General features: G+C 41.1%; 1 protein-coding gene across 3 annotated transcripts; it reads right to left on the reverse strand.

Annotated features, from left to right (window-relative positions):
- LOC110521591 (zinc finger matrin-type protein 3) lies at positions 1–12,188 on the reverse strand. Of its 3 annotated transcripts, XM_021599252.2 has the most exons (6): positions 12,033–12,188; positions 9,104–9,510; positions 6,875–7,015; positions 6,408–6,577; positions 5,975–6,075; positions 1–4,752 (listed from the first exon to the last, which is right to left on the reverse strand). In XM_021599252.2, the coding sequence occupies exons 1-6, from the start codon at positions 12,148–12,150 to the stop codon at positions 4,544–4,546; spliced, it is 1,146 nt and encodes a 381-aa protein (XP_021454927.1). In that variant the 5' UTR covers positions 12,151–12,188; the 3' UTR covers positions 1–4,543. The 3 variants fall into 3 exon arrangements, with proteins under 3 accessions (XP_021454927.1, XP_036824996.1, XP_036824997.1); XM_036969101.1 differs by having other exon boundaries at positions 9,104–12,159; XM_036969102.1 differs by having other exon boundaries at positions 4,612–5,860; positions 9,104–12,159.
- Between the last annotated feature and the right edge of the window lie 3,297 nt (positions 12,189–15,485).

Here is a 15,485-nt window from a genome sequence, read left to right on the forward strand (position 1 = left end):
TCAAATCAAATCAAGCTTTATTTATACAGCACATTTCAGACATGGAATGCAACGCAATGTGCTTCATATTGTCATCTACCTAAAAACATAAACTCAGTCAGATTTTTGTATAACGTCAACTCCGTCAGAGTGGTGAAAGGTCTGATGGTATGGTTATGATTTAATTGGTGATTTTCAAATTAATTATTTTACATATTTTACAAAAAAAAAATGCTTGTTTTGAGAATCTGTTGTCTACTCTGCCAGTGGCTTGTCAACTCCGTCACTGATGGCTAACTCAATTAAAATAGATACTTTTTGATCAATATTCTTTTTTACATTTTTTTATCACTGTTCTAAAAACATATGTTTTTAGTATTTGCTGTGCTAGCCCTTAAGGATAGTCTAATGTTTGCTCTATAAATGTAGTTTTAAGTTCTAAATCTAGAAAAAAACATGCCAAAATTCAAACAAAATTTCCCCTGGAGCATTAATGCTTTTAAACAAAACAAAAAACAGTTTGGAGAGTTGTATTAAATACTTGTATAATATAATGTTATAATTAAACAATCAAAGCCTTTAAACACTTGTTTGACAATAATTGTAAACATTTAATTGCTTTTATGATGTGTCAACAAAGTTGACATAAATCCAGTTAGATTATTATTTTTTATTTTTTGGGGGTGGGGGGGGGTTGTTCCTTTACATGGTTTGTCCCCACTTTCAAGAATCCCTGAACTCTAAAAAAAAACTAAATTATCTCTCAGCCTCATGGCAGAATGTGTAAAATAGCATGAGATTAGCTATAAAACAGCACATTTTTATTTCTGAACACTTCTACATTAATGTGGATGCGACCATGATTGCAGATAATCATGACTGAATCATAAATAAGGATGAATGAGAAAGTTACAGAGGCATAAATATCATACCCCCTGAAAAACGATTTTTGTAAGTTCGTAAATTAAGCACTCCTCATTAGTCACGATTCATTCAGGATTATCCGTAATCATGGTAGCATCAACATTAATGTAGAAGTGTTCAGAAACATTTTATATTATTAATTACAATAATGGTGACTACAAAATGACGCAATGCATTATTTACCATTAATTTCTACGTTTTAGCATCATTGTTCAAATAAATAAGTAGGGGAGTGTATATATGAAGGGTTACAGCAGGTTACAGCAGCCGGGTCACACTCTTTTCGCACCACTTCAATACAAAAGTGATTTTCGTAGAAGTTTAGGATAGCATTTGTGTTAAGCCTTGCCCTTTTCCTAACTTTAACCTCAGTCTCATAACCTGCTATGTTAATTCTCCTAAACTGCTGTGTAAATTCTCCTAACTTGCTACCATGCATATAACATAACATATAACATAATTACTTCCTGTTACCCTCCAACAATTGACAAACCAATCAGAATAGAGCAAAGTAGTTACTAGGTAAAAAATGGATTACCGTTACGATCCCAAAACAACTGATTCATCATATTTTAGAACTACACAACATTTAGAAAGCAACGTCTCCTATAAAATAATCCTAAACTCCTTTCAGTCATCCACTCAGAAAACATAACATTTGCCATTGTTTATCTGAGCAGTAAAGGGGGATAAAAAACAAAGATATTTTAGGGTCATATTTTGCCATACATACTATCTACTAATCAAGATGAACATTTCACTAGAGATGCTTTATTTTGATCAACGCTGAGTATTAGAGCAGTATTTATGTCTGGGGGCATAATCTGTAGACCACCATATTAACCGGAAACACAAGTTTGTCAGCTGACCCTGTCATACAATGTGTCCATACACACATTCTCTCTCACACACATACTGCCACTCGCCCCATGCAACTCCCAATCCCCAACCCAGTTTCCCAACTCAATACATCCAGATAAATAACATGTATAACATTTTTTAATTAAATAGTTAGTCAATATTATACCGTGACCAAAATAGGTGTTCCGATTGTTTCAAAAACAACTGTTGTCATTCTGTTATTCTTCAAATATACGTACATTCAAGACATTATAGAATTATTTTCTCTAAAGGGAAGTCAATTCAATTTAATTGGGATCTTTGGATCCCACATTTGCAATATTGCACCAGAGGCAATATTTCTGCCTCCAATGAAAATGGAGTTGATTGTTCTTGAGAATCATGTTTGTGCCGAAGGCAGCCATGAGATCAAATGTGATTGTGTGACATTACAAAGGCACTGCAGCTATCCCTTATTTTCATCCCGTATCCCTAGATATCGTTCACTTCATTCGACATTTATAAACCAATCTGTCTTTGAGAAATTATATTTCTGAACAACAGATGAAGAGAGCCAAACTCAGAGCCAGCCATGATGCATAGCGGACAATGATATCTTGTTGGAGGAGAGGAGAGTAGGAAATCAACAATGGCCTGAGTACACAGATAGGTCCATTGGATAGTGTTTGTTGTGCCTGTGAGGATCTCCCTGGGGTATGGCCTGTTCCCATGCCAGGTCACACTCCCTGATAGAGCGGCAAACAGATGTGCTGCTGCAGCACTACTCTACTCCCAGCAAGGAATGGCTCCTGCCTAATGCCTCAGAGGACAGAGCACAGACTGCACAGCCACAGCCATAAAACTAGCATGGATGGATGTGTAGCAGCAGTCAAACACAACTCCACTTACTTAAACAGAAATAGGGCATCGAGTGAGATGACCACTAACATTGGACTAATGAATTGCACTCAGACCCACACTGTATACTCTGTGAGATACACACTCCCCTTTTAAGGGGTATGTTACATATCATTTAGAAAGTGGTTAATTCCACTGCTGTGCTAGTTCCAGATAGAAATAGCTTATTTGCTCTGGGTGGTTAATCTGAACAATATAGATCACCTAATGTGTAACATAATCAATGTATCCCATTTAATGTGTGGTTTCAACTCCCAAGAAAATCATAGCCCTGTGTGCAGTCCATCACAAAATGAATGTTGAGAGGCACTGAATATGTATTAAAACAGCTTGAAAAAAAGTGGAGATGAGATTTCTGGGAGAGTTTCAGTAGGCCATCGCAATACAAGACAAATTCGGTTTAAGGAACGGGCAACATGTGTATGGATCCAACATTAAATGTGATCGACTTCCCTTTAGACCACTCTCTGTAAACATTTGATACAAATCAGATCGAGACACATCAATAGAACTTTTAGAACAATAGAACAAATAACAATAATTAAAGCAAATCCTGTAATAGTGTAATGTTGTCTCCGGCTGGAGAAGCCTGCTACTTTTAATCATCTAACAAATTCAATCGATCAATCAGTATGAAACTCCACCCACTCCTCTATAACAAGAGCAATACTCCTTTCCATACACTACCTTGTGTCCAATATAATGGTCCCTTCTATGTCTCTCTCAAACTGGCTTAGTTCTTCCACTTCCACTAGTAGCATAATATGAATACTTAAATATATTTATATTCTGATAATATCATGAACACATGTACATTGCACAAACATAATTTATACAGTGAAATATTAAAGTATAATCAAGTGTATACAAATAAAGTGATGTTGCACATGAAGCTCCCCCCTACATTAGATAACAGTAGATATTTTCTCTGGCTAATTGTCTGTAAAAACAAACACTCATGAAGAGAAAACAATACGCAGTAAATCTTAGAAATCAAAAGGCAATGTTAAATTAAAACAAATTAACCATGGTCTGACTAGAACTACAACAAAGGCCATTTTAAAATAGGTTACAAGAGCATTTATGACACAGAAAAAACACATCATCTGAGAGCCAGAGAGAACACACTGTTAACGTGCGATCATTTCTCTGTGATTGAAAAAAAAAAGAACCAGACAATGAATGCCTAGAATTACTTGTACAAATGCATTGGATTAAGGGGTAGATATATAGGAAGGAATAAGAACACAAGCTTTGTGTTCCTCCTCTGAACAAATTGGGCTTTGAACAGTCTAAATTCCCTTTTCTCTAAATTAAACAGAGTAGAGGTCATGTGGAAGTAACCTTAAATCCCCCCAATTAAATCTAGTCCTGCTCTGGCCTGCTCTATATTCTCCTGAGTTACTCTGCTCTTCGAAAAGCACACCTCCCATAGGGAAGTCAAGCGCTTACAGCAGCTGGCTTTTATAGCATCCCAAGATAATAAGGGACCAGGACCAGAGGTTGAGTTGACTGGCATGTCCAAGATGCTTGGAGTCATACCAAACCCATGTAAACACACATGAGGAAAGAGAACAGTCAGTCAGATTTTTACAATTGAAAAAAATACCTATCGCTTAATAATTGTCATCGCAATCACAGTACATTCACCTGGGCTGGTAGAAGCCTGTAATAGAACTTTGCTTTCCTCTACTACACATAGCAATGTTCAGCTACTCAAACTCAAGTAATAACAGGGTTTAAACTGGGGAAAGGAAACCGATTGTGAGATAAACTTCCCCAATACCCCACAGCCTGGCGGGTTCTTTCTATACTATTGGCAAAATTCAGTGTGAATCCCCCCCCATTCCCCTCTCCTCCCCTGTGCTGCGGCGCTGATCTCCTAAGTGTAGCCCAGATTCTCCATCTCGCTGCGGTAGCGCTGCTCCGACACCTTGCTCTTGTGCTGCTTGCTCTCCAGGTGAAGGCGGAAGTTGGCCTCCTCGCTGGCCCCAGAATTGCACATAGAGCAGTAGAACTGTCCGCTGGGCGTCACACACATGGCCAGGTCTCTGGGGATCCTCTGCCTGGGCCGGGGGTTGTAGTAGGGGGCTGGGTCACACATCAAGACATACACACCATAATGATGGAGAGTTAGTGATGGAGTGAGTGTTGAGCTGCTGCTCACCAGTGAACACCGTGTGAAAAGATGGGAGTGGCAGATAGATGCCAGGCACTGCATGGGGATGGAAGGCTGGCTGTGCATAGGATGAGCTTTCCACTGCCATGGCCATATGAATGTTACAAGAAGAAATACACATGTGTCCCTCATTAGAAGAAGGGAGATGTACTGTATGTTGGTCAGAAAATAGATGCTCTGCTGTATCTGTGTGTATGGCTGGAGGCAACCATCACGGGCCCTTGCAGAGTAACTCTGACAGACAAAGCACATTTCTCAGCGAGAGACTGTTACACAGTTCTATTTCTGGAATTAAATCAGCAAAGTCTCTGAGCCCTGAGGGAAGGGAAGCGAGTGGGTGCAGTTGTGTCCTATGATCCAAGGGGAGAAGGCCATGGTGCAGGGTATGTGGAGTGGGGTGGTGGGAGGTTGGGGGTGGATAATAATAATTAAAAACAATTGGTGGGAGTTTATATTTGTCCTATTTCACACATGTACAATTGTGTATTAATGTGCATTTCGCAACTCTTTGGAGAGTGGTACGGGGATGAACAGTGGACTGTGAGGGCTCTGTCTGATGGACACCTGCCACCTGAGCAGGCTGTGTCTGTGGATCAGCAGAGTGGCTGTCGGTTGCTGTGCTTAGTGAGGGTCTGTGCTTAGTGAGTTCACAGTGACTAACCAGCCTCAGCCTCGGCCACTCCCTCAACTTTCCTACGACATTTCCCTGGCAAAGGTGGTGATGAGAGAGGGGTATTCACTGCTGCTACGACCATGGAGCAAAAAACAATAGCCTCCACCTGCTTGCTGCCTGGACATGTGATATACATATACATATTCACATGCATATCAGTCTCATTCACCAGCCGTCAAAGGCTTCATTGGTATCAATGAAAAGGAAATGGGCAACCACATCTACCCTCAAACATATACTGTACCTTCTGAAGAAGAATATCCCTGAATTCATCTGATCGTTATGGGCCGTTCTGGCTTTGACAAGGCTTACTTGTCCAAGGCTTACTTACTTTACTTACATCTGATCTGTACATCAAAATTGTGGAACAACAACACATTTCTTCCTTATATATTGTTTAAAGTTATTTGCTGTTTGGTCATACTTTATTACTGGTATGTCTTTGGTTCAGTGTGCTGTACCTGGCATGGCAGGAGGCACCTGTGAGGTCCTGCGGTTCTTGATCAACTTGTACTCGCTCCCCTCTTTCTTCGGACGCCTCTGGACACACTCAGTTGACTCTCTGAAAAATTGATAGATCACGTTACTGAGAGCAACTATTTAGAGTAACCCATGTGCAGTTTATAAACCTAACAGTCCTTAAATATCTAGCAATCTAACAATAATAGCCACTATGATGGACAACATAATGGAATGCATCTTTCAAATGCTTTTGCATTTTTCTTTAAATGGAAGCATTGAAACATAATCTGGATTGCATTTCATATAACAGGGCATGGCTGAAGGGGCAGGACTTCTGTGTTAAGTATGGTTGGTTTAATAGCCATGTGCACATTGCATCTGTTGTTTGTCTTCCTGGTGGTAGGTGGGGAGGCAGTAGAAACACCCACTCACATGATGCTACTGCTCTGCTGGGCCTCAGCCAGCCGCAGTCTCTTGGCATGGTTCTTGCCCTGGTAGTGCGCCTGAGCCACGGCAGGTGAGCTGAACGAGGCGTCACACAGCTTGCAGTAGTCGTTCTCCGTGGCTAAGATCACCCTGCTGGCACCATTAAATGACACTGGCTGAACAAAAAAACAATGAGTGAGTTTATACAAAGGGCTCTTTCACCAGCCAAAATGACACTCTTGCCAGTTCCAACGCTACATATCAAAAGAGTTAAAAACTTCAGTGCTGATAGTTTTCTTCAAACCATCATGGATGTTTCTAATGAGGAGATTCTATTTGATTGCAGTTCTCTAGATCAATAACAGAGATCCAAACAGTGAATGTGCTGAAAATGCACAGGTCTTGTACTTGCTCATACAGTATTATACTTTGCTGAACAAAAACACATTCCTTGTGCCAACGCCAAGCGTTACCTGTTTTGGAGTTGTACTCTCATTTGGTGGAGTCGTGAGGGGTTGCTGGGAAACTGGTTCTATTACCTCCGGAATCCTGATGGCAGGCAGCTGCTGGCTGCCTGCATAAAAATTTCTCAGCTTCTTACTGTGGTTTTTACCCTGGAGAAGAGACAATGTATGATTCAATCCCACAGCCACAATTCAGTCCACTCATCGCACTGTCATTGTCATAGTGTCATAAACCAAATCATTGCATCATCAGTGAGCACAAGGGTTAAGCATTCCTTGTTCTACTTACATTTATGAGGGGATAACAGTGATGCCCAACAAACAAACATTTTTTATTTTTTTATTTCACCTCTATTTAACCAGGTAGGCAAGTTGAGAACAAGTTCTCATTTACAATTGCGACCTGGCCAAGATAAAGCAAAGCAGTTCGACACATACAACAACACAGAGTTACACATGGAGTAAAACAAACGTACAGTCAATAATACAGTAGAAAAATAAGTCTATATACAATGTGAGCAAATGAGGTGAGATAAAGGCAAAAAAAGGCCATGTTGGCGAAGTAAATAGAATATAGCAAGTAAAACACTGGAATGGTAGATTTGCAGTGGAAGAATGTGCAAAGTAGAAATAGAAATAATGGGGTGAAAAGGAGCAAAATAAATAAAATACAGTAGGGGAAGAGGTAGTTGTTGGGCTAAATTATAGATGGGCTATGTACAGGTGCAGTAATCTGTGAGCTGCTCTGACAGCTGGTGCTTAAAGCTAGTGAGGGAGATGTGTTTCCAGTTTCAGAGATTTCTGTAGTTCGTTCTAGTCATTGGCAGCAGAGAACTGGAAGGAGAGGCGGCCAGAGGAGGAATTGGCTTTGGGGGTGACCAGAGAGATATACCTGCTGGAGTGCGTGCTACAGGTGGGTGCTGCTATGGTGACCAGCGAGCTGAGATAAGGGGGGACTTTACCTAGCAGGGTCTTGTAGATGACCTGGAGCCAGGGGGTTTGGCGATGAGTATGAAGCGAGGGCCAGCCAACAAGAGCGTACAGGTCGCAGTGGTGGGTAGTATATTTGGTGACAAAACGGATGGCACTGTGATAGACTGCATCCAATTTGCTGAGTAGGGTGTTGGAGGCAATTTTGGAAATGACATCGCCGAAGTCGAGGATCGGTAGGATGGTCAGTTTTACGAGGGTATGTTTAGCAGCATGAGTGAAAGATGCTTTGTTGCAAAATAGGATGCCAATTCTAGATTTAACTTTGGATTGGAGATGCTTAATGTGAGTCTGGAAGGAGAGTTTACAGTCTAACCAGACACCTAGGTATTTGTAGTTGTCCACATATTCTAAGTCAGAACCGTCCAGAGTAGTGATGCTGGACGGGCGGGCAGGTGCAGGCAGCGATCGGTTGAAGAGCATGCATTTAGTTTTACTTGTATTTAAGAGTAGTTGGAGGCCACGGAAGGAGAGTTGTATGACATTGAAGCTCGTCTGGAGGGTTGTTAACACAGTGTCCAAAGAAGGGCCAGAAGTATACAGAATGGTGTCGTCTGCGTAGAGGTGGATCAGAGACTCACCAGCAGCAATACACTAAGTGTACAAAACATTAGGAACACCTTCCTAATATTGAGTTGCACCCCCCTTTGCCCTCAGAACAGACTCAATTTGTCAGGGCATGGACTCTACAGGGTGTTGAAAGCGTTCCACAGGAATGCTGGCCCATGTTGACTCCAATGCTTGCTACAGTTGTGTCAAGTTGGCTGGATGTCTTTTAGGTGGTGGACCATTCTTGAAACACACGGGAAACTGTTGAGCGTGAAAAACCCAGCAGCTTTGCAGTTCTTGACACACTCAAACCGGTGCGCCTGGCACCTACTACCATACCCCGTTCAAAGGCACTTAAATATTTTCTCTTGCCCATTCACACTTTGAATGACACACATAGACAATCCATGTCTCAATGGTCTCATCTACACTGATTGAAGTCGATTTGAGTGACATCAATAAGGGATCATAACTTTCACCTGGATTCACCTGGTCACTCAATGTCATGGAAAGAGCAGGTGTTCCTAATGCTTTGTACACTCAGTGTAGTTGACATCATTGAGAAACATTTTCTGCTATAAAAATATATGTGTTGGGGTAGGCCTACAAGTAAGCTTGTCCCCAATTGCTGCCACATGTACCATAATCTCTGGTGGACGAGATTAGGGTACAAGCTACATGTACAGGAAATCAGCTCACCTGGTAGTGGGCCTGTGCCTGCTGGGCAGAGTTGAGGGTGACGTTGCACAGTTTGCAGTACAGAGGCTTACTACACAGCTCATCCAAGGTAGAGTCCTGGTCTGTGGCCCCGATCTGAGCCTCTTCCTCCTGGGGCTTGGTGCTGAGGGCCACCTGGACAGTTGGAGGTGGGACAGGGCAGGGGACAGGGCAGGGGGGGCCCTGCATCAGCTGGAGGTGAGCGGGTGGTTTGGCAGACAGAGGGCTGTAGAGGGGGAAAAGGAGGGGGTCGGGGGCCACTACCACTGGTGTAGACGGCCTGAGGGTCTGTGGAGGGGGTCCAAGGGTATGTGTAGAAGGCATTGGCTGGAACAACGGCTGTTGCTGGCCAAAAAGGCTCATTGAAGGCGTCAGCATAGACTCTGGTCCTGAGGGCCAATGCAATGATGGCAAAGTATGTATTAGACTAGATTCTACACTTATTATAGCCATGTAATGGCTGTATAACATTGGGAGGAAGCAAGAACTACAGTCATCAACTGTGTTCATTTCTCCCTAGTGAAACTGACACTAACAAATAGAACAATGGTGGGTTTCACAGTCCAGCAGTCATTGTGAAAATTACACTTCCCCTGCAGTCAAGCATGGGCTCTGCTCCTTGCGAAAATAAGTTCCTCAATCATCTCTTGATCTGGTGCTGATTCAAACAGACTATTGCCTGCTTGACTGGATACATTTCAGGCAATCATGTGTGGCCACATTTTTTCTGCATAAGGGTTGATGTGGGGGATGGGTCAGTGGCTGTGCTCATGTCTGATGTTTCTGCTGCATCAACTCAGATTGGAGACCCAATAACAGTGTGGGATGTTTTTGATTCCAGCAGCCATGCAGTGACACCAAGTGAATGGCATGCTTGAAATGGAACTTTCCGATAACAAGCTAAATTATTTTCCCGGCAATACTAGGCCCACTGTGTACATCAATGTTATTCTGATAAATAATAATCCAAACACCTGAAAATTCTCAAATATGAGTGTCACATTTTTTTTTCAAGAAAATAGCTAACTTTATATACATGTTTTCTGGGTTTTGCAATGAAATAGAAACCAAACTGCTAATCTGCTTTCCTCATGCAGAATAACAAGGAGACAAACCTGAATTACATGCTCATTGGAGAATATAGCCTAATCCCCAAAATAGTCAGGAACCTACATTGTCATAGCCCAAGGTCAAAGTAAAAGTAATATTTTTGAATCTTGGGTATAAAACACTCCTCCTGAGACGTAACACTGGGATCGCAAGTAAAATGCAAGTCCTGGGATATTAATGAGCATAGTAGTCATTGGCCATGTATCATGAGGGATGGCCTTGGGTCTCTGAGTTGGAGCGAAGTAGCTTAATAAGAAAAGTATTTGGGGGTTTTAAAGGAGAGGGTTCTAATTCTATCATTTGGTATCTGTGCAGAAGAAAAAAATATCCAAGAACCTTCAAAAGTTGAATAGCCCTTCACAGTGAGAGGTATTTGTCACATACTTATAGTTATTTCATGCCTTTTATACTGTCACCTCTGCCACATCAATTATGGAGTGAAAAGTGTATGCCTCATGCAGTGGAATCAAGTGCATGACTAGTCTTTGAATGGAGAAAGGTTGAAGGGAACTCATAAGAACTTCATATTTTAATTAGAGAATTACAGTCCTCTTATTCTGACAAGCATTTTGCTACACTCACATTAACATCTGCTAACCAAGTGTATGTTACCAATAAAATTAGATTTGATTTGCGAAATGTTCAATGCCTTGCAAAGTCTCAAGATAGACATGGTTTTAACATGGAGATGTGTTGAAAGACCCTGAGACCTATGGTATTTTGTTAACACTCAGTCATGCAGATAACAGATTAATTGCAGCTTAAACGTACCCATTAGTTAGCCTAGTTAGAGATGGCAACACAGCAGTTAGGCTATTGAGTTAGCAGTCTGAAAGGGCTCATTATTGCCAGTTCAAGTGAGCAATAGTTGACATGAAGACTATAGGCTAAGATTAGGGGGCAGCTTGGAGGCTGTCATAAAACAAGACTGAATGATAAAATCAGTCAATACTAATGTTTACCAATAAAGCTATATGAAATCAGGGTATAGTACAAAATGAAGTTGCTTATCAAGCATTTATAACATCTCCAGGGATGTGACCTGCCAGACTCAGCTCTTTCAACCTATTTTAGTGGACAATGCCATTTCATCTGATTACAGCGGACTGAGTAGACCTACTCAATACAATTAGGTCTTGAAAGATGATGTTGAAAAATATGCTATATAACAGGTTTAATCACTTAAGAGAATATTGCTGGATAACAAGGTAAACTCAAGTCCAGACCCAAGCTGTTATTCATAATAATCCTTATCAACACCATTATCATCATGTGAATACTGTACACTACACCATGGTGTGTCAATGAGCTTGTGCCATGACAAGAGTAGACAGATTTCAAGAGTTGGGACTGACAAGGGGACCATCATGTAATTCTACACCCACCGGTCTGACCATTATTACTTTAGCTGATTTTACATGAAACACCAATCCACCACATCACACCTGCACTGAAAGAGAATGAGGAACAGTGATGGTGCTGTGGATACAGCAAATCAACACATTTTTGTTGACATATATTTTGGGTTGAAATGATCAGCAACCTATTATACCTCTGATTACAGATTTAATTTCAACATGACTGTTGGTTTAATCTCTTCAAATTAATGGGAAGGCTCAACCTCGACAAAAATGTTTTATAGCTGTACACTAAGCTAGTTCAACATACAGTATAATACCAACATGTTTACACCCTCTTAAATCAGCAAATTGCACTGGTTACATTGTAGCTGAGGCTGCATGCATCCATCCATTCACAGTGTCACGGCTACTGACAGCAATGAATGTGACCCTTTTCCTACCTGGTAACCGGGCGAAATAATGTCTGTTATTCCGATAGTTTAAAGGCACCGAATTTCTGTAATAATCGGCACTTTGATAATAAGAAGCATCTCTATTCTTGACATGTAACGCCATCATTGCATCCTGGCCAACTTCGAACCAGTTTAGACGTGAGAACCCAACAAGCTACTTTCACCGGGGAAGAGGAGGGGTGTGTTTTCAGAGTTATACACGATTATTTTTTACATTGGGCTACATTTTAGTAAAGCCTTTCATAATAAACCCCAAACATGGTAACCACGCATTTAAAACATTTGGTAAAGGCTAGTCTTTGAAAAATATGCTTTATGCGTGTGTTGTTCTCTTGTTGGTACAGTCCATTTACTGCATTCAAGCTGACACTTGGAAATTCATGGTCACCCCAGCGCTAACACACTACATTTACCGATATGATATCACACCGAACACAGTTGATTAGAACTGAAGGATTTGAATGACATTTTGGTGTAAATAAAATACCATACTGATAACTCTTTATACTCAGTATTAGGGTAGTATAGGACTTGGTCTTGAAAAATCCAGTGATAACTCTTTATACTCAGTATTAGGGTAGTATAGGACTTAGTCTTGAAAAATCCAGTGACAACTCTTTATACTCAGTATTAGGGTGGTATGTGATTTGATCTTGACTAAACCAGGGAAATTATGAACTCGACTAGTTTAGGGACAGTTCGAGGTGTCATGAAAAAAAGGCATCCCCCAACGTGAAAAATATTTTCACATGACCCTCCCCTTGTACTGTAAAATAAATTTGCACCCCTCCTCATAGAATTAACTCAAAATAATGTTTACGACCACAAATATCAATAACAGTAGCGACCCTGTGTTTATAAACGTGGATATTGATTTAGCTACTTAAACATGTTTTTGTGGCATGGTCGATGCCACGCAGGGCTATGGGCTGGATGGTTATAGAAAAAATAGACAGATACTTCACCGGATGTATAAATGTGAAACATCCGCTTGCCATTTCGACTCACTACAAAATTATGTAGTGAGAGGAAGCCCAGTGGCCAGCAGTTGGAAAGGATGAAAGCAGATGGATTTTGGCAAGCATTCTGCTAATACTCTCCCTGCCTGTTTCTTTACACTATGCCCACAGCCGGCTGCAGACAATGCAATTCAGATTTTCTACATTTTGATGCCATATTTCTTATTATATGCAACAAATTAATTTTTCCACCAACATGTTTCTGTGCCAATGCACCACGCAACCAATAAATAAAGCATACCTACTTCGGGCACTTCAGTATCATCGTTTTCAACAACACAATAAACTATGTCAATCTCGACACTCAAGATAATGCATACCACCCAATGTAGGTTTACCCAATTTGAAGACTTGGTTTGACAATCTCTGAATGTCATTCAACTGTTTGGTGTTTTGTAACAGATGTCTCTTTCTATTCATCAAATGACCAGCTGCACAGTTTGGATTCATTTATTTTATTTGTCGAGTTTAAAAAAAATACATATATACACACACAGTACATTTTTAAGTGACAGGGATTGCACAATAAATCAGGGATTTATTTCCATTGTGGTCCCTGTTTTTTACATGAAGACATTTACATACTGTAGATACAGACGCATTATAGATTTAAAAAAAATGCTCGACCTCCAGATGAGTATGAGGGCAGAGTTTAAGTACAGTACTTACAAGCTTGTTTTGGTTGGTCTGTAGTTTATTCTTTAGATGTTTGGGTTGCTGGTGAACCATGATGTGCAGGCATCATCAAAGTGACACTAGATTAGCAATTTGCCGGTCTTTAGGCTATCTATAGCTAGATTTCCATCCAATTGGCGACAGATTTTCATGTGAATAGTCTAGAATCTGCACACAAAAAAATATGTGCATTTTCCCATTAGGGTTGTGTTTCTATCAAATTGACTTGTTGCGGATAAAAGTCTAAGCATAAATATGTAGTGCACATGAAAACAACGTGTGCGGCTAAATTCCCATACCAAATAAAAAATACGAATTAATCGATTTCCATCGTATTTTCAACTCCAGGCCTACAGATGGTTTTGACACAAACATTTTTATTTAGGTATGTGGCACATGCGCTCTAGCCAACAGTTTGCAGATAGAGTGGGGGAATTTGGGGTATTTTGGATACCTAATGAGAGTATTATGGAAAAAAGCGCAAGATCATTTTTAGTTGTCAATCTGCAGCCAAACATCGATCATCATGTCACCAGAATAAGATCATCGATATTTATTGAAAGGAGCATCAATTTTTTATCTGACGTACTTTACTTGCATAAAAAGGTTGGATGGAAACATGGTTAATGTCAAGTCATTTTGAGGATGCTAGAATTATAGGCTATTTTGGACCAACATGCACCCCCCACAGCAACTCGCCCAAGCCTTCCCCATTTTTCCTTCTCCCAAATCCAGTCAGCTGATGTTCTGAAAGACCTGCAAAATCTGGACCCCTACAAATCAGCTGGACTAGACAATCTGGACCCTTTCTTTCTAAAATTATCTGCCGAAATTGTTGCCACCCCTATTATTAGCCTGTTCAACCTCTCTTTCGTGTCGTCTGAGATTCCCAAAGATTGGTAAGCAGCTGCAGTCATCCCCCTCTTCAAAGGGGGGGACACTCTTGACCCAAACTGCTACAGACCTATATCTATCCTACCCTGCCTTTCTAAGGTCTTCGAAAGCCAAGTCAACAAACAGATTACCGACCATTTTGAATCTCACCATACCTTCTCTGCTATGCATTCTGGTTTCAGAGCTGGTCATGGGTGCACCTCAGCCACGTTCAAGGTCCTAAACGATATCTTAACCGCCATCGATAAGAAACATTACTGTGCAGCCGTATTCATTGATCTGGCCAAGGCTTTCGACTCTGTCAATCACCACATCCTCATCGGCAGACTCGACAGCCTTTGTTTCTCAAATGATTGCCTCGCCTGGTTCACCAACTACTTCTCTGGTAGAGTTCAGTGTGTCAAATCGGAGGGTCTGCTGTCCGGACCTCTGGCAGTCTCTATGGGTGTGCCACAGGGTTCAATTGTTGGACCGACTCTCTTCTCTGTATACATCAATGATGTCACTCTTGCTGCTGGTGAGTCTCTGATCAACCTCTACGCAGACGACACCATTCTGTATACTTCTGGCCCTTCTTTGGACACTGTGTTAACAACCGTCCAGGCTAGCTTCAATGCCATACAACTCTCCTTCCTTGGCCTCCAATTGCTCTTAAATACAAGTAAAACTAAATGCATGCTCTTCAACCGATCGCTGCCTGCACTTGCCCGCCTGTCCAACATCACTACTCTGGACGGCTCTGACTTAGAATACGTGGACAACTACAAATACCTAGGTGTCTGGTTAGACTGTAAACTCTCCTTCCAGACCCATATCAAACATCTCCAATCCAAAGTTAAATCTAGAATTGGCT

This window comes from Oncorhynchus mykiss, chromosome 30 (assembly GCF_013265735.2).
Source record: "Oncorhynchus mykiss isolate Arlee chromosome 30, USDA_OmykA_1.1, whole genome shotgun sequence".
NCBI classification, from domain to species: domain Eukaryota; kingdom Metazoa; phylum Chordata; class Actinopteri; order Salmoniformes; family Salmonidae; genus Oncorhynchus; species Oncorhynchus mykiss.